Source organism: Mustela lutreola, chromosome 9 (assembly GCF_030435805.1).
Source record: "Mustela lutreola isolate mMusLut2 chromosome 9, mMusLut2.pri, whole genome shotgun sequence".
In the NCBI taxonomy this organism is placed as follows: domain Eukaryota; kingdom Metazoa; phylum Chordata; class Mammalia; order Carnivora; family Mustelidae; genus Mustela; species Mustela lutreola.
In genome coordinates this window covers 57029142-57048234 of record NC_081298.1, presented here as the reverse complement: position 1 = coordinate 57048234, position 19093 = coordinate 57029142, and the positions used below count along the sequence as shown (strand labels likewise).

Sequence of the window (19093 nt, the reverse complement as noted above, 5' to 3'; positions counted from 1 at the left end):
TTTTATGAATACTTTTGAGTTTTTAGCATATTCTAGTTTAAGTAAATAGTGGTAGTCAATAATGAGAATAACTGTGGATTGGTTTAGTGTTTGCTTTGGTTTAAGATGTACTTTTCAGGTTGGAATTAAATATAGATCTGAATGTTATAATTTGAAGATTATTTTTGTATTATTATTTTTAAACAGATATATAACTGCGTATATTAATGTGCAAGAAAGAGATCCCAAAGCTCACAGATTTCTTGGTCTTCTTCATGAAGTGGAGGAAAATATAGACAAAGCTGTTGAATGTTACAAGGTAAAGCATTTAAGATTAAAATATAGCCTTTGTACAGTCAAACACATGATACCCAGAGTAATTTGTATAGTAAATAATTCAAATATATTTTATAGATGTTATGAAAATAAGCATTGGTATGATAATACTATTAACACAGATTAGAATAGATCTTAAGTTATTTGGCTCAAAGTACACTGTAATTTAATCATTAAGTTAGCACTTGTAAAAGAGGATTAACACCCAGAAATGCTGTTCTTATGAGTGTGGTTTTCTTTCTTTTTTGGGAGCACTTACCTGATAAAAACATAATTTTTATTTAATTCATCTGCAAAAAATTCCAGTACACTTTAAGTTTGACTTAAACAACTTTGAAATACCATGTTGTCATTGGGAAAAATTTTTAAGGAGGACAGTGATGAATTTTTAACTTTTATATGTGAGCGTAGGTACTTTAGGAATCCTAACTTATTATTTCTTTTCTGGTGGCAGCGTTCAGTGGAATTAAACCCAACACAAAAAGATCTTGTTTTGAAGATTGCAGAGTTGCTTTGCAAAAATGATGTTACTGATGGAAGAGCAAAATACTGGGTTGAAAGAGCAGCCAAACTTTTCCCAGGAAGTCCTGCAATTTATAAACTAAAGGTAAAAACAGAACAAAACATAGTAAAAACTATTGGAGAAAACTCAAGACTGCCATTTCTAATATTTGGAATTTAAATCCCAGTATGTGTGGGACTTGGTGGGAAATGGGTGAAGGTGGTAAAAAGGTACAGACTTCTGTATATAAATTCTGTGGATATATATAGTATAGTGACTATTGTTAACCATACTGTATTATATATTTGAAAGCTGTGAAGAGAGCAGGTAGATCTTAAAAGTTCTCATCACAAGAAAAATAATTATTTTTTAAAGATTTTATTTATTTGGGGGAGCCTGGGTGGCTTGGTGGGTTAAGGCCTCTGCTTTCAGTTCAGGTCAGGTCCTTTGATCGACCTCGCATTGGGCTCACTGCTCACGGGGGAGCCTGCTTTCCCCCACTCTCTCTCTCTCTCTGCCTGCCTCTCTGCCTACTTGTGATCTCTGTCAAATAAATAAAATATTTTTTTTTAAAAATAAAGATTTTATCTATTTCAGACAGAGAGAGAGAGAGCGCTGACTCACAAGCTGAGGGGAGGGGCAGAGGCAGAGGGACAAGCAGAGTCCTTGCCAAGCAGGGAACCTGACTTAGGGCTTGATCTCAGAACTCTGGGATCATGAGCTGAGTTGAAGGCAGCCTCCCAGGTACATCCAGAAAAGAATAATTCATAACCACGTGAAGTAATAGATGTAACCTTATTGTGGAAATCATGTCACTATATATATGCCTTAAATTGTGGTACACCTTAAATAATACAATGTTATATGTTAATTATATTTATAAGAAATTGCAGAACAAAATTTTTTTCTTCAAAACCTTTCTGAGTATATGCTGCTTTATTAGGCACTATTATGTTTTATAAATGGCATCATTTACCCTTATGAAATGATTAATATAGGGATTTTATATTTTTATAGCTAGATGGTAGGGTTAGGATTTAAATTGAGCTCTGACTGATACAAAATTTTTGCTTCATTGTGTGAAAGGGATGAGAATTTAGGGTTATTACACAGGTTTTAAAGAACTGTCATCTAAAAGTAGAGTCTTGGGCGCCTCGCTGGCTCAGTTGTAGAGTATGTTACTCTAGATTTTGAGGTTGTGAATTTGAGTCCCACATTGGGTGTAGAGATTACTTAGAAATAAAATCTTTAAGGAAAAAAATGGAAAGGATTGTGTTAGGGAACAGTGAAGTTTTCAAGCAAAAGATAACAGTTTCTCCAGTATGTTATAGAGAATTACTAAAAATAATAGGTAGTTTTTACTAATGTATTGACCAATGACCAATTCTAATGGTTATTTTTTACTGAGTAAAATATAGTTTACCTAAGTAACTCTTTTGTAGAAAGTCTTTCCAAATTTGTTAACAGAATTTTAAGTGTGTAGTTGACCGTTGAATGATGTGGAGCTAGGTGCCGCGACTCCTTGTGCAGTTGAAAATAGCCATATAATTTTTTTAAAGAGATTTTGTTTGACAGAGAGAGATCACAAGTAGGCAGAAAGGTAGGCAGAGAGTGGGGGTAAGCAGGCTGCCTGCTGAGCAGAGAGCCCTATGCCTGGCTCGATCCCAGGACCCATAGATCATGACCTAACCCGAAGGCAGAGGCTTAACCCACTGAGCCACCCAGGTGCCCCTCCCTATAATTTTTTTTAAAAGATTTTATTTTTTTAAGTAATCTCTATACTGAATGTGGGGCTCAAACTCAAAATCCCAAGATCAAGAGTCACATACTCTGGACTGAGTGCCAGGAGCTCCTGCATAGACGTTTTGACTCCCCCAAAACTTCATTAATAGTCTATTGTTGACTGGAAGCCTTACTGATAACATGAATAGTCATTTAACCCTTATTTTGTATGCTGTTATATTATATACTGTATTCTTACATTTAAAACTTTAGAGAAAAGAACATGTTAAAATTATGAGGAGAAAAAAATTAAAAAATTATGAGAAAATATATTTAGAGTACTGTATTTGTTGAAAAAAATCCACATGTAAACAGAACTGTACATTTCAAACCTATGTTCAAGGGTCAGCTGTATATTGTTTTTAATAGCTTCCCCACCCTTATTATATATATTTTGTATATGTAATGTATATAGGCATATACATATGCATGTTAGAATTTATTTCATTTTACTTTATTTTAGATTTTATTTGAGATAGAGTGAGCATGAATGGGAGGTGAGGGGCAGAGGGAGAGGGACAAGCAGATTCCTGCTAAGTGCAGATCCTGACTTCGGGTTTGATCTCAGGACCCTGAGACCACGACCTCCGCTGAAGTCAGACATTTAACTTACTGAGCCATCCAAGCACCCCAGTAGAATTTATTTTGAAATAATTATATTTTTCACAAGAAGTTGGAAAGATCTTACAGAGAGGTTCTGTGTATCTGTCACCTAGCTTTCCCCAGCGGCTACTTGTTATGTAACTGTAGTACAGTATCAAAATCAGGAATTTGACATTGATACAATGTGTGTGTAATTTTTCATTTTACCATGTATAGATTGGTGTAACCACCACTGCAGTTAAAGTACAAAGCTGTTTCATCATCGCAGACATCTCCCTCATGCTACCTCTTTTATAGTCCTACCCACCCCCTTCTTCCCATCATTCCTTCTTTCTTTTTTTTTTTCCCAAAGATTTTATTTATTTATTGGACAACAGAGATCACAAGTAGGCAGAAAGGCAGGCAGAGAGAGGGGGCTTCCCCGATGTGGAGAGCCCGATGTAGGGCTCGATCCCAGGACCCTGAGATCATGACCTGAGCCGAAGGCAGAGGCTTAACCCACTGCGCCACCCAGGAGCCCCCTCTTCCCATCATTGTTAACTTCTAGGAACTACTAATTTGTTCTCCATATTTATAATTTTATAATTTCAAAATGTTATATAAGTGGAATCAGTCCAAGTTGGGTGTGTCAGTAGTTTGTTCCTTTTATTGCTGAGTAGTATTTTGTGTATGGATGTATTCCACAGTTTAACTATTTACTTTTGATGGATATTTTGGTTGTTCCCAGTTTTTTTCCATTATAAATCTCCTATGAACAAATGTTTGCAGATTTTAAAATCTGAAATATTTTTTTTTAAAGATTATTTATTTGTTTATTTGACAGAGATCACAAGTAGACAGAGAGGCAGGCAGAGAGAGAGGAAGGGAAGCAAGCTCCCTGCTGAGCAGAGAGCCCGATGCGGGACTCGATCCCAGGACCCTGAGATCATGACCTGAGCCGAAGGCAGCGGCTTAACCCACTGAGCCACCCAGGCACCCAAAATCTGAAATATTTTTAAAAACCCTAGAGATTAAATACCAGTTACATCAAGTTTTCTTATTTCTATAATTAAGCAGCTGGGTTTTAGATATTAATCTAAAATGTCAAGTTTAAGTGTGTAGGTTTCTTTACTGTTGTGTTAGCCTCAAACATAATTTCCTTATTGGTCTTGATAGTCCAATTTATTTGATGACAGTGATGTTAAGGAACATATATATTGATAGGAGTTTATTTTTCTTGTATTGTAAAATAGCTGCTTCTGGAAGATGTTGATTTTCTCTAGTAACTTCATTATTTATTTATTTTTAAAGATTTCATTTATTTGAGAGAGAGAGCATGAGCAGAGGGGGAGTCTCAGAGGGTGGGGAGTAGCTAATCAGCAGGGAGCTGGATTCCAGGCTGGATCTTCGGACTCAAGGATCATGACCTGAGCTGAAGGCAGAGCTTAACTGACTGAGCCACCCAGGTGCCCCTCTTTAGTAACTTTAAAGACACTGGTATTGGGGCACCTGGGTGGCTCTGGTCATGATTTCAGGGTCCTGGGATTGAGCCCCACATTGGGCTCTGTTCAGCAGGGAGCCTGCTTCCCCCCCACCTCTGCCTGCCTCTCTGCCTTCTTATGATCTCTCTCTCTCACTCATTCAAATAAATAAAATCTTTAAAAAAAATGTAAAAAAAAAAAAAAAAGACAGTGGTGTCTAGGGGTGCCTAGCTGGATCATTTGGAGCCTGCAACTCTTGATTCTTGGGGTTGTGAGTTTGAACCCCATTTTAGGTGTAGAGATTACTTACATAAGAACTTACAAAAATACACTGTTGTCTAAAGCCAAACCTTCCTTATATTAGGTCTTCCCCCAATTTTTGAAATTGAAATGCATGAGACTTACAACTGTTTAGCAGAGTAATTCTATTTCTCCTAAAATTTTAGGCTTACTTAAATTTTTTTGGTATTTGCTTTAATGAATGAAATTATTGGTGAAAGGGCTTTTTCTCTTGGATATAAGAGTTTTTGAAAAGCACCCATGAGGGTGTTGATCTTTTACTTAAAAATTTTTTTAAAAAGTTTTATTTATTTATTTTAGAGAAAGTGTGAGTGCATGAGTGGGGTAAGGGCAGAGGAAGAGGGAGAGACTCTCCAGCAGACCCTTTGCTGAGCATGGAGCCTGTCATGGACTTTGATTTCACAACTCTTGAGATCTTGATCTGATCTGAAACCAAGAGTCAGATGCTCAACCAACTGAGCCCCCCAGGCACCCCACAAATTTTCAAACTTACACATAAGTGAAGTCTAGGGTTTTTTTTTTTTTTTTTTTTGAGATCTAGAAAGGCCAAGTGTAAGTTTATGGAACTGATGTGTAAGAAGGAGAGAGATTGGTGAAGGGAGAGGGCAATGAAACAGCACAATGGGGAGCTTGGTCTTTGCTATGTGGAGGGAACAGTGAAAAGGTGAGTACAGTTGGCAAGGTAAAGTGGAATGCTAGCTTCAGTTTTCTCAGTGAAGGGTGAATTGTCATATGTTGAAAGTGTTGGTTGAAGGAAAGTGTGGGAAATGTGAAGAAAGTTGAGGAGTATGAAGTAACCTTTTTAGGAATCGAGAATTTGAATCTATTAGAGGTCACATATGATTTTGTTTTAGGCATTACCAGTTTGGAGACGTGAGATTATGAAAGTTAGTCAGTTAGACTGGTTGTGATCTCCCTAGATTCCCAAATGTCCCACCCCCTATTGCTCAACAGTTAATGTATAGATAGGCACAGAGAAAGCAGTTGGTAGGGGTTTTCTAAGGAAAGGTAGAGGGAATTAATTGAGGTAATCTGTAAGCAAGCAGTAATTATGGATATTAAGAATTAGGACATTTTAGCTTGACAGTGAAGGAAAATATGTGTTTTATGGAAAATTAAAACCTAGTGATAACCAGTGTATTGACAGAAGCTTTCCTTCCATGTAGAGACAAAGATACGTGGCTGCGAGGGCACATGTGCCCCCAGTGAGGTGAAAGAATAAGAGAGGTATAGTGATCTAAATGGTATGACCAAAATACAGATTTTGAAGACCCAAGTCAGTGCTAAATGGATGGCTGACACTAGAGTATAGAGCAAAGCCATGAAGATACGGTAATTAACGAACTGAGTAGCCAGGCTATTTTTGTATCTATTCCAGTTGTATTAGCAAGTGAGAACTGTTAGGAATGGAGTATTTCCAGTTGCTCATGAGGAGTAGTGAATGAAAGAGCTGGATAGCATATCCTTTGGAAGACAGGATTATAAGCAGGTGGTGTGTGTGTGGGGAGATGATTTGAAGGTGAGCTGTTTACTAAACCCACTTCCTCTACTTGTATATAGGCTAGCAGAGAAAAGGCCACCATGGCAGTGAAGTAATGGGGGTTGGAGTATCTTGAGATAATACTCCATTTATTTAAGACTAGATGGTGAAGACTCTGAGAAGATAGCAAAACAGGAGAAGCTTTACAGTGAGAGCAGAGGAGGTAGGGGATTGAGTCAGATTTAGGGAGGTGCAGAACAGTTTGGAGATAAGGACTGTGGTCATGAGAGTTGACTGGGGAGGCTAGGCTTGTGGTGGTGGCTGGGGTGTACAGGGATGTGGGGCAATAGTCCTTGCAGTCTGTAAGGTGTGTATGGGCAGCTGTTGCTACTGTCATCTCGGATGTTTCTCTCCACATAAATTTCTTGAGGTTTAGTTTCTGGGCTAGGAGCTGCTCTCTCCCATGAGATTTGGGTTATATAGGATGGTACTTCTGGTGATAATTTACTAAAGCTAGACATGGTGGAATTGTGCTCATAGGAAGCATGATGTGCTTAAACTTGGACTGACTGGTCTTTCTCTAAATTAATGATGCTCTTTCAATAGGAACAGCTTTTAGATTGCAAAGGTGAAGATGGATGGAATAAACTTTTTGACTTGATTCAGTCAGAACTTTATGCAAGACCTGATGATGTCTATGTGAACATCCGACTAGTAGAACTGTATCGCTCAAATAAAAGATTGAAGGATGCTGTGGGCCACTGCCATGAGGCAGAGAAAAACATAGCTCTGCGTTCAAGTTTAGAATGGAATTCATGTGTTGTACAGACCCTTAAGGTAGGTAAAAACATTTGGGTCTCTACACTTCTGTGTAGACAGTTAATATATATCACTTTGTATTTAAGCACTGCTCTCTAAAACTTAAATTTCTTTCATTTGTGTATAGCAGCTGTGAAATAAACCTTTTACTAGGATGTTTTCAACTTTATGATGGGTAGATTAGAGAGATAAATAGAATTAAGGTATGTATTTTTGGTGTTTTCATAGGCTGATAAAAAATTAATTTAGTTTTACAAGTATAGGGATAGGCAAAGGAGTTTATAGGCATAAAATTAATTTGGTAGTGCTTGGTAAAGTTTTATAATTGAGTGTTTTTTTCTACAAAATAGGAATATCTGGAATCTTTACAGTGTTTGGAGTCTGATAAAAGTAACTGGCAAACTACTAATAAAGATTTACTTCTGGCCTATGCTAACCTTATGCATCTTACGCTCTCCACTAGAGATGTGCAAGAAAGTAGAGAATTATTGGAAAGGTATGTTGACTTAAGGAAAGTACTTCAGTGTCAATCATAGATTTTCTTTTTTGTAGTGATTCAGTTCATCAGTGTAAACATCTTTACTGCATTGCTATTTCTCTAACATACCCAGGGGTAATAGTTAATACAATAAACCACTTGGAATCTTATTTCTTCTGTGGGGATATTAGAATTGGTTTTGTATGACTTTTGATTTTTAGAAAACTGTGTTATCATTCAGACTTGATTAAATTATTATACTCCCGTATCCAGTTTTGGCATGCTTAATAAAGAGTCAGTCCTGAAAATGTTCTAACTGCTGTTTCATATTTTATTTCAAAAACGATATAATCTTGTGAAAATCAAAATAGACTTATATCTGTCAGATGTTGTAGTAGAAGCAGTTAGTATGTGGCCCTATAGAAATAGTTTGTCAGTCCCTGGTTTGGACTGTCCATTTGTTTGAAAAGTAATTCTTGTTCTCCATCTGATGTTAGGGGATAGGATAGTTTTCTTGAAGAATTTTCTTAAGTGTCATACGATGGTAAGGTAAGGGTAGTATCTAGAATGATTTTAACTTTCAGATTATTTTAGAAAATATTTAGGATATTTTCTTTTGTATAACTTACATACACAAACATTTTTGGTCACCTGAGCAAGTGAGGGTGGAAAAGACAATTTCTTAGGAGTACTATAAAAGTAATTTAAACTTCATGGATACCCTGAAGGGGTCTTGAGAAACTCTAGGAGTTCCTGCAACCCACCTCCTATAAACCTACTTAGAAATCATGCTTCCCATTTCTATTAAATGTTGGTTTTCTTACAAAATGAAGATTCTGAGTTCCATTTGGATTTAGAAGCATTAGTTAGTACATTTACAAATAATAGGAATACAATTTAGGCCTGTAGTTATCTATATAGTAAGAAGAACAGTTATGTTATTGATAACCTTAATATCTTATTAGTTATTTACTTATAATTTGAAAATGACTTGTCTAATTGGAGAAATTCCAACTTCGAATTAAATAATGAAACCATATGATCAAGAAGAAACTGGAAAATATTTTAGTTTTCCAGTTTTATTGTGGTCAGTTATGAAGAATTCACCATAGTCTGTAATCTTGATTTGTATCTTTTTTGTGATTGTGAAGAGTCTGAAGTAACTGGAATAAGACCTTCTAGAGTTTAAGCTTGAAGTATAAGAAGTATGTGGAATAAAAATAAACACTAGATGATTCATAATTGATGAAGTAGAGAATAAGGATTATTAGTTTGAATGTGGAAGATGAAGTTTGGAGTAAATTCCTGTGTTTTAATTAACTCATTATTTGCAATGCAATAGGTTTAATACCTGTTTAATAATTCAATATTGCAGTTTTGATAGTGCTCTTCAGTCTGTGAAATCTTGTGTGGGTGGAAATGATGAACTCTCAACTACCTTCTTAGAAGTAAAAGGACATTTCTACATGCATGCTGGTTCTTTGCTTCTGAAGATGGGTCAGCATAGTGAAGTGCAATGGCGAGCTGTCTCTGAGCTGGCTACATTGTGCTATCTCATAGCATTTCAGGTAAGCTTTTTCTGGTTTTGGGTGCCGTTGGCATTTTACTGAGATAGTTGTATTTCGCATGGAGGTGTGTCCTGATAAAATATGAATAAATCTGTAGAATTGAAGTCAAAATGAAATAGTTAATTTGATAGCTGAAAAATAAGATTTATACAGTTTTGGTGAGGTGAAATAGATAATGTTGATGCATTGTGGGTGGCAGTCTGTATTGCTGTGACTTAGTAACTGGAAGACCGCTTTGAAGACTTTGATCTTTTTTACTCTGCTATTTCTGGAAATCTGTAATAAGATGTTCTCAAATATGGGTGAAATTTGATTCAAAAATATGGACATGCATAACTTGGACAGAAACCTAGTAAGTAAATTTTGTGAGATGGTTATGTAAGCTGTGATAGAAGAATGTGTTTACCATAAGCATTTATTTTTTTAATTTTTTTTTTAAGATTTAAAAATATTTATTTGACAGAGATCACAAGTAGGCAGAGAGGCAGGCAGAGAGAGGAGGAAGCAGGCTCCCTGCTGAGCAGAGAGCCTGATGCAGGGCTCGATCCCACGACCCTGGGATCATGACCTGAGCTGAAGGCAGAGGCCTAACTCACTGAGCCACCCAGGTGCCCCTACCATAAGCATTTTAACATGTTAATTGAAAGATGTATATATGTTAATATATATATATAACTTTAATAACATATATAATAGTATATTTATCTTTGAAAACATGATTCTATTCTTTATACATAGAACATGACCTGAAGGAAATATGCCAAAAGGTGAACCATTATTTTGAGATGATGAGATGCTTGGCTATTATCCCTTCCCAGTCCATTTTTGTAGTTTTTTTTGTTGTTGTTGTTTTCTTTAAACAGCTTGCTTTAATTCTGAAATGAGAAGAAATAAAAGTCTGCCAATACCCTGGCTTATAAAAATTATTAGTAGTTTTAGAATCGCTTCTCGGCCTTTTGGCTAAGATCAAGTGTAGTTTTAGAGAACTGTCTTTTGATTGAGGGAGAGAAAAAAGGATTCATTGAGGGAAAGAAAAAAGGATTCCCTTTTTAGGGAAGGCTCCTCCTTCTAGTTCATATGATACTGATTTTTTAAAAAACCCATGACATTCAGCTCACAATGTTAAGTGTTCTTATTTGCTCAGCAGAAGCATTTATGTTCATGAAGAATATATGTATTAGTGAAAATTAGGAAAGTTAATGAAGTTTGCTAATTTATGTAGGTACTAAAAGGTTACTATTAATATTTTAAAGAATTTTCAAGTAGGTGACAGTTATCTTTAGTGGAAACTGGAATCTTAAATTTTTTAAATATATATCATTTTTAGAGTTAATACAGTCAACTATTTTAAACTTTGACCCTTTTTAATAGTAAAAACTTAATTTCCTTCCTAAACCATTCACTCATACCTTTTCTATAAGATAATGACTGTTACCAGTTTTTTTATTAGTTAGAAGTTTTTCTGCTTATGCAAGCATAAAATATACCCTTTCTTTACTTTTAAAAACTCTTTTGCCTCAGTGGAGATATGCTTTATCTGCTGTTTAATATCATTTCAGCACATTAATATCTACCTCACTCTCTCTCTCTCACTAACCACACATTTCCATTGAATGGTTAAATAATGGAAACCTCCTGGATGCTTGAGTTTTATATTATCATGTTTTTGTAATTATCAAATGGTTATAAGCTTACAGGGGAAGCATGGACTGACACAGAAGTCCTTTAAAAAAAAAAAAAAAAACAGATTAGGCCAGCTTCTTTAATGGTAGAATTTTCAGACTCTTGATCAAGGGAATGCTGTGGCAGTAGTCTATTTGCATTTCAGCTAGGCATTAAAACCAAGTCTGTCTTTAAACCATTTAATTCTGATGAGGAAGAATTGAGTCCTTTTGCACTCTTGGCTGTCCCACTTTATCCCAGGGGTATCCCACATTAACCATACTCTTTGAAAATGTACTGTCTACAGTGCGGCATTTGAAGGTGCTTTTACAGTAATAAGTAATTTCTTCAGAAGTTAGTTTTTGTAGGCATCTTTTACATATTATCTAAATTCCTCAATTCCCAGTTTTTTCCACTTGGAATAGCGCAGCTCTAGCTAGGTTTAACCATTGGCTAACTGTTCGTCATTAGAAAAGCACAACGTAATAGAAAGGGACATCTTACTATTAGATATATGGGTATCACTAAATTAAGACCTTTGATTCTAAAATTATCAGGTTCCAAGACCAAAGATTAAGTTAATAAAAGGAGAAGTTGGACAAAATCTGGTGGAAATGATGGCCTGCGATCGTCTAAGCCAATCAGGTAATAGTAATGTTTAATTTTATTTTAAAAAGAAAAAGGAAAATTTCTCTGTTAGAACATTTATGATAATCTGTTTAGGAGATAATTTGTTATAATCACTTATTTCTCTTTACCATATTGGGTGAGGGCAAGAGATAAAGATAGAATTAGAAGAAATTTCTCCTTCAGAAGGTAACAAATGTTTGATACTTTTTGCTCCTGGATGGAGAGAAACTCTTTAGCCCCTCCTTTATCTGGCTGCTAGAGCCTTCTTCTGAATATTTTAAAGCAGTTCCTGAACTAAGACTAATTAACTGATTGGCCAGCCATTTAGCATTGGTAATTTTATAAGATACTGCTATGGGGGATATAAAAGTGAAGAAGTCATGGATCCCTTAAGAATCTGACGACAAGTAAAGAAGATGGAAGATATATACTTAATTACTGGTAGGCTTTTGGAATTTGTAAATTTATTCCTGGTTTTGATTATTTGAGATGGATCCTAAAGGTCTAGAGCATATTATCTGGTTTTGCTAAAGCAGACCCTTCTTTCAGGATGTTTGTGTAGCTAGCGAATCAAGCAGTGAACTGAAGAAACATAATGCTTCATGTAAGAAGCAGTTTTAATATAAAATTAAATGAACTTCTTATTGATCAAGTAGTAGTATTAAAGTTACTCTAACCTTTGTCTGTGGTTAGGTTACTGGTCAAGGCATATATTGCTCCTCTATCCCACAGCTTGGTTTTTTGTAGGAGGTGGACTTCCAGTCCTTGAAGAAATGACTGCATTTTTTTTTTTTTTAAAATATCTGTCATTTATCTTTGCAAGACTGACATAGATGTTTTTGCAGTGTCAGTTAGTAAAATGAACTGTGTTTTAATCTTTGATCTGGATGTTCCCGAACTTGTCTGTAAATTTTCGGAGAGCTAAGTCTGATCTGACTGACAAGCAGAATTATTCCAAAGAGTGGTGTTTTTTTTTTGTTGTTGTTGTTATTTTTTAATCTTAAAGAGCTTAATTGAGATGAAATTGACATTGTATATAATTCATATAAATGTACAACTCTGGTTTTTAGTGTGTTCACATAATTGTGCAAGCATCAGTGCAATTTTTTTTAGAACATTTTCATCACCTTTTAATGAAACCTCATAACAATTAGTAGTCACTCTCCATTTTCCCCCAAACCCTCTAGTCATAGGCTACCACTGATATTCTATCTCTTTAGATTTCTTTATTCTGGACATTTTATATAAATTGAATTATACGACATGTGCATAGTGGTTTTCAAGGTTCCACCATGTTTTAGCATATACTAAAACTTCATCCAAGGGAGTGTTTTAAAAATAGATTCCTCACCCCTCACCTGTGGAATCAATCTCTAGGAAGTACAGCCTGGAAATAATTACTATTTTTTTTTTTTTAAGATTTTATTTATTTGACAGATAGAGATCACAGGCAGAGAGAGGGGGAAGCAGGCTGCCTGCTGAGCAGAGAGCCTGATGTGGGGGCTCAATCCCAGGATCCTGGGATCTGACCCGAGCTAAAGGCAGAGGCTTTAACCCACTGAGCCACCCAGGTGCCCCTGGAAATAATTACTTTTTAAAAGCTTTTTCAAGGATGATTCTTAGCAGCTAGGTTTGAAAATCAGTGTATCAGAGCAGAGAATTTGAGCTTGGCTGTACTCTCCTATGGCCACTTAAATGATATACTTTCCATCTAAAATGTAAATACTTTAAGTACTTTTGGCATTTTTCAGACATCCTATGGTCTCCTCCTTTTCACTCTTGCAGGTAAAGATAACTGTTAAACCTGTAATCTGTGTTCATTTTTTGCATAAGCACCCTTTTTGTTCAGTTGTAGTTGCTGGGTTGGAGGGTTAGCTCTGAGATAATCAAGTTTTTTTTCTGTGGGGTATATTAATGAAACTGTTGAGAGATGTGAGTAAAAATAATCTGTTTTTTAAATAATGGAAATAATTTGTTTTTCAGGACACATGCTGCTAAACTTAAGTCGTGACAAGCAAGATTTTTTAAAAGAGGTTGTAGAATCCTTTGCCAATAAAAGTGGGCAGTCTGCATTGTATGATGCTCTGTTTTCTAGTCAGTCACCTAAGGATAGATCTTTTCTTGGTAATGATGATATTGGAAACATTGATGTACAAGTGCCAGAGCCTGATGATTTGGCTAGATATGATGTTGGTAAGTTCTATCTTCTAAAGTAAATATTTTGTATCTTAGTCCTTTTATTTTAGGAGAATAAGAGCAAAAAGAGAAATAATCTCATAATCTTACTACCCAGAAATAATGACTTAATATTTCCCTGTATTCCTTGAGGTATTTTTGGGTGGGGGGGTAGGATGGTGTGAGGGTTGGTAGTGGTAGTGATGGAATGCTATTCTTCTAAATAGTTGTTTATACTGTACAGGTGGTTGTCTTCTATCATGAATTCTTTCCCTGTTTATCTGTTTCTGTAAATAACTACTTTATTGGCAATATAATTTGTTGTATGAATTAGCCATAATATGTTTGCCACTTTTTGCTGTTTGAGTTCTCAGATGTTTTTGTTTTTTCACTGTGAAAAATACAGTATCTCTGTTTCAGATTTTTCCATAGAGTTTTCTAAAACCAGAATTATTGGAGTAAAGTTGATGAGTACCTTTAAGTCTCATGCAAATTGCCATGTTACCAGAAAGGCTGTACCTCTTTATGCTTCTAAAAGCCCATACATTTTTAGATATTAATTTTCTTGTGGAAAAAAAGATCTCTTTACTACCCCAAGGGATTAATGTTGTGGAATCCCACTGTTGTAATGACTCTACTGAAAATCCGTTGTTTCAGGATTTCATACTGTGTGGCTTCTGTCACTACTGTGTTCTGTTGAGTTCTAGTGAGTACCTTTTTTTCTTAGATGGACTTGAAAGGAGCTTGTTTTTAAAATTCCCAAATATGAAGTGTGACTGCCTTTAGTAGGAACATGAGACTTTGGTTAGCATAGAATTTGACCCAGCTCTGATACAGAAAAGCAGTTATAAAATTCAGATGCATTTATTGTGAGTAATTGGCAAAACTTATGGCACAAGCAAGATTCCCAAAACCTCAAGCCAGTTTTTGCTCTTTATTTCAGGTGCCATTCGAGCACATAATGGTAGTCTTCAGCACCTTACCTGGCTTGGCTTACAATGGAATTCGTTGTCTGCCTTACCTGCAGTTCGGAAATGGCTAAAACAGCTGTTTCATCATTTGCCCCAGGAGACCTCAAGACTTGAAACAAATGCACCTGAGTCCATATGTATTTTAGATCTTGAAGTAAGCAAAGACTTTAACAAATTAAATTTTTGAATTTTGTTTAATTTTTTTCTAACCTAAATTGATTTTCTTTAAATAAAACAGGTATTTCTACTTGGAGTAATATATACCAGCCACTTACAATTAAAGGAGAAGTGTAGTTCTCACTGTAGCTTCTATCAGCCACTATGCTTGCCACTTCCTGTTTGTAAACAGCTTTGTACAGAAAGACAAAAATCTTGGTGGGATGCAGTTTGTAATCTAATTCACAGAAAAACAATGTAAGTAGTAAAATAAAAACATTTCTTTAATTTATAGCCTAAGTTTTTAACTTAAAAACCTATTTAAAAACTTAATGCCTAGGTATCTAATTCTCATGTGAAGATTGAGTTTAATTTTCATGTGATTAACACACATGTAAGTTTTGGACTGTGTGTTTATAAATCAGTTTTATGAAACTTTTTTTTAGACCCGGAACCACAGCAAAATTGCGACTTCTAGTTCAGCATGACATAAACACACTAAGGGGCCAGGAAAAGCATGGCCTTCAGCCTGCCCTGCTCGTGCATTGGGCAAAATGCCTTCAGAAAACGGTGAGTTCACTGAAGTGTAAGAATTTTTAAGAACGTTATCTGGTTTTTAAAAATCAGACTTATCACTGAGTCTTAAATTCAGTTCAAAGAAATAGTATCAGCTTATTCACATTATGCCAGGTGAAATGTATTTTTTTTAAAGCTTTTATTTATTTATTTGACAGATCACAAGTAGGCAGAGAGGGAGGCAGAGAGAGAGGGAGAGGGAAGCAGGCTCCCCACTGAGCTGAGAGCCCGATGCGGGACTCGATCCCAGGACCCTGAGATCATGACCCGAGCTGAAGGCAGCAGCTTAACCCACTGAGCCACCCAGGCGCCCCTGAAATGTATTTTTTTAATTCTTGCCACAAAATGGTTAATATTTAATACATAAGTACCTAGAATAGTGCCTGGCACAGTAAACATGACATAAGTATTAGCTATTATTATTACTTAATAATTAAGTTATGATAATTATTATCCAGCCTCAAATTTTTTTTTTTTAAACTGTTAGTAACAGAAGGCCTTGTAGGTTAAGGGTATTAGAGATTTTATAAATATCTGAGCTCTGTTCTTTGGCAGGGTTAGGTGTGGATGTTAACACTGCGACCAAACTGTGACACTCTGACAAGTTTGGGCTATGTAAAATGACAACTTTTAAAAAACAGATGGGGTTGTTGCCTCATTAGGTAGTATCATTGAAAGTGTTTAAAGGGTGGGTCTAGAATGATCACTGGTATTGTGGTTGTTTATTCCAACATTTGGAAAGTGAGTTCTGTGACTTTTGAGATTCTGTTTTGCCTTGATTTGAAATTTTAATCAATTGTTCAGAACATTTATAAAGGAATTTTTAGATTCTATTATTTATGTTCCTTAGGTTGTGTGCTTCTAACTTTCTATTTTAGGGCAGCGGTCTTAATTCTTTTTATGATCAACGGGAATACATAGGCAGAAGTGTTCATTATTGGAAAAAAGTTTTGCCAATGTTGAAGACAATCAAAAAGAAGAGCAGTATTCCTGAGCCTACGGACCCTCTGTTTAAACATTTTCATAGTGCAGACATTCAGGTAATGGAGGATCCCTTTGTGAATGAACTGGAGATACGGATTTCCAGTTTATAAACAAAGAAATAGAGGTATAAACTGCTTAAATCAATTGCTGGCTCTTTGATCCTTGTCTTATTCTCAAAATCCACTAGCTGTCACAAAACATGGCAGAAAAGAAGGCTGAGCTGTTAATTAGGTCCTGTAAAATCTTTGGGAAATCACTTGGGTTTGATATTCTGGGGAGAGAGGCAGCTGGACTAAAAATTACTTAATGTGTTTAGGCATCTGAAGTTGGTGAATATGAGGAAGAAGCACACATAACATTTGCTATATTGGATGTAGTTAATGGAAATATAGAAGATGCTATGACTGCTTTTGAATCTATAAAAAACGTTGTTTCTTACTGGAATCTTGCACTGGTAAGTAGATGTTGGTATGTGAATTAATAGTTTTGTTTTGTTTTGTTTTAAAAACCTAATTGTTTCATGAAAGCATTCTTTGTGTAGATTTTTCACAGAAAAGCAGAAGACATTGAAAATGATGCCCTTTCTCCTGAAGAACAAGAAGAGTGCAAAAATTACCTGAGAAAGGCCAGGGACTACCTAATAAAAATTTTAGATGACAGTGATTCCAATCTTTCAGTGGCCAAGAAGGTAAGCTGCAGGCTCTTTGTACTTTCTTACTATTGCTGAGTGGATGGTAAGTAGTTTTACTTTGGTTTTATATTTTGATAATTTCAAAAGTAGTAATATTTATAATTAGTGCACAGAAATGGTGTGTAAATATTAGCATTGCTTTTGTGTCTTAGGTTTGATATTTCTTAAACTTGGGTATCTAACTTTTTGTTCTATAAAAATACTTGATAGAGCATTTAAAACGGTTTCTAATTTTTGTTATCTTGACAGTAATGAAAACAAATATTGCAGCCTAAGGACTAGTTGTTAATTAATTTGGCAGTTAAACATTTCACTGAAATTGAAAGTAGTTGCTGACACCTTCAGAGCATTTCTTCTCATCTTTTCCATTTGCTGTGGATTATCTTTTTTCTGTCAGCAGTTTGAGACTGTCGTGTTGGTATTAAATTCATTTGTGTTCAACCTTCCAAGTATTTTGTTGATTAATTCATGCTGCTGCTCTTATGTTAAGATTGATACTGTCTGTCTTATCTTTTACATAAGATTGATATTGATACTGTCTTTATAGTGTCTGTGTTTCTCTCTCCACTCAAAATTAATAAAAATCAGTAGGTTATTTTGTTCTTGTGCAAAAACTTCCCAAGTTAACATTCCTCTGCCATTATTATGGTTAACAGAAGAGATAGACTTTAGAGTCAGAAGACTTTAGGTTACACAGCGGTTTCATGTGTGTTCTTATGTTAAGTATAAATTGCTTATTACACAAAAGTGAACATAAAAGCAAATTAGTAAGATAAAGTTTTTGTATTTATTTCAGAGTTGCTAGTTTATTTTTGCAAACTAAAGCCTTTGATTTGGTGCCCTTTTTTTTTTTTTAGTTGCCTGTGCCACTGGAGTCTGTAAAAGAGATGCTTAATTCGGTCATGCAGGAACTTGATGACTATAGTGAAGGAGGTCCTTTTTATAAAAATGGTTCTTTGCGAAATGCAGACTCAGAAATAAAACATTCTACACCATCTCCCAGCATATATTCTCTATCACCAAGTAAAAGTTACAAGGTAAATAGAAAGAAATGAATCACTTGATTGCAGAATGTTTCTGTTCTAAATGTTTTAAATACTTTCTTGTTATTTTCTTTAGTATTCTCCCAAAACACCACCTCGATGGGCAGAAGATCAAAATTCTTTATTGAAAATGATCTGCCAACAAGTAGAGGCCATTAAGGTAAATCACTTAATATCTCTAAACTGTGCCTCTCTTAGGCCAAGATTTCTTCCTTGACCACTCCCTCACTCCCTTGTAAACCTGTCCAAAATGTCCCTTTGCTGTGCTACTAGAGTCATACTATTTTGTATAATTTACCTTGACACTTAACCATATTATTTCTCTCATTTTTAAATTCTATTTATTTATTTATTTATTTATTTATTTATTTTTTTAAAAAGATTTTATTTATTTATTTATTTGACAGAGAGAAATCACAAGTAGATGGAGAGGCAGACAGAGAGAGACAGAGGGAAGCAGGCTCCCCGCTGAGCAGAGAGCCCGATGCGGGACTCGATCCCAGCACCCTGAGATCATAACCTGAGCCGAAGGCAGCGGCTTAAACCACTGAGCCACCCAGGCGCCCCTAATTTTAGTTTTTTAAACTTTATTTTAATTCCGTGTAGTTAACATAGTATTAACATTAGTTTCAGGTTACAGTTTATTCACAGTATAGTGTCTCAGCAGTTCTGTATGTTGCTTGGTGCTTATGAAGATAAATGTATTCTTTTTAATTTTTTTCCAGTTTTTTAATTTAAATTCAATTAAGTTAACATATAATATATTATTAGTTTTAGGGGTAGAATTTAATGATTTATCAGTTGCATATAACACCCAGTGCTCATCCTATATCGAGTGCCCTCCTTAATGTCCATCACTCAGTTATCCCTTCCCTCGACCCATCTCCCCTCCAGCAGC

General features: G+C 35.4%; 1 protein-coding gene across 2 annotated transcripts in view; it reads left to right on the top strand.

Moving 5' to 3' along the window:
* LOC131808304 (E3 SUMO-protein ligase RanBP2) overlaps nt 1-19093 on the top strand; it is an 84225-nt gene that overhangs the window by 32232 nt on the left and 32900 nt on the right. For both annotated transcript variants that reach the window (XM_059134289.1, XM_059134290.1), the window contains exons 3-17: nt 187-298; nt 770-922; nt 7049-7279; nt 7612-7757; nt 9115-9307; nt 11527-11614; nt 13583-13792; nt 14718-14899; nt 14984-15159; nt 15348-15471; nt 16356-16517; nt 16778-16915; nt 17003-17149; nt 18010-18189; nt 18272-18355. In XM_059134289.1, the coding sequence (XP_058990272.1) occupies nt 187-298; nt 770-922; nt 7049-7279; nt 7612-7757; nt 9115-9307; nt 11527-11614; nt 13583-13792; nt 14718-14899; nt 14984-15159; nt 15348-15471; nt 16356-16517; nt 16778-16915; nt 17003-17149; nt 18010-18189; nt 18272-18355 (2326 nt within the window). The remainder of the gene's footprint in view (nt 1-186; nt 299-769; nt 923-7048; nt 7280-7611; nt 7758-9114; nt 9308-11526; nt 11615-13582; nt 13793-14717; nt 14900-14983; nt 15160-15347; nt 15472-16355; nt 16518-16777; nt 16916-17002; nt 17150-18009; nt 18190-18271; nt 18356-19093) is intronic.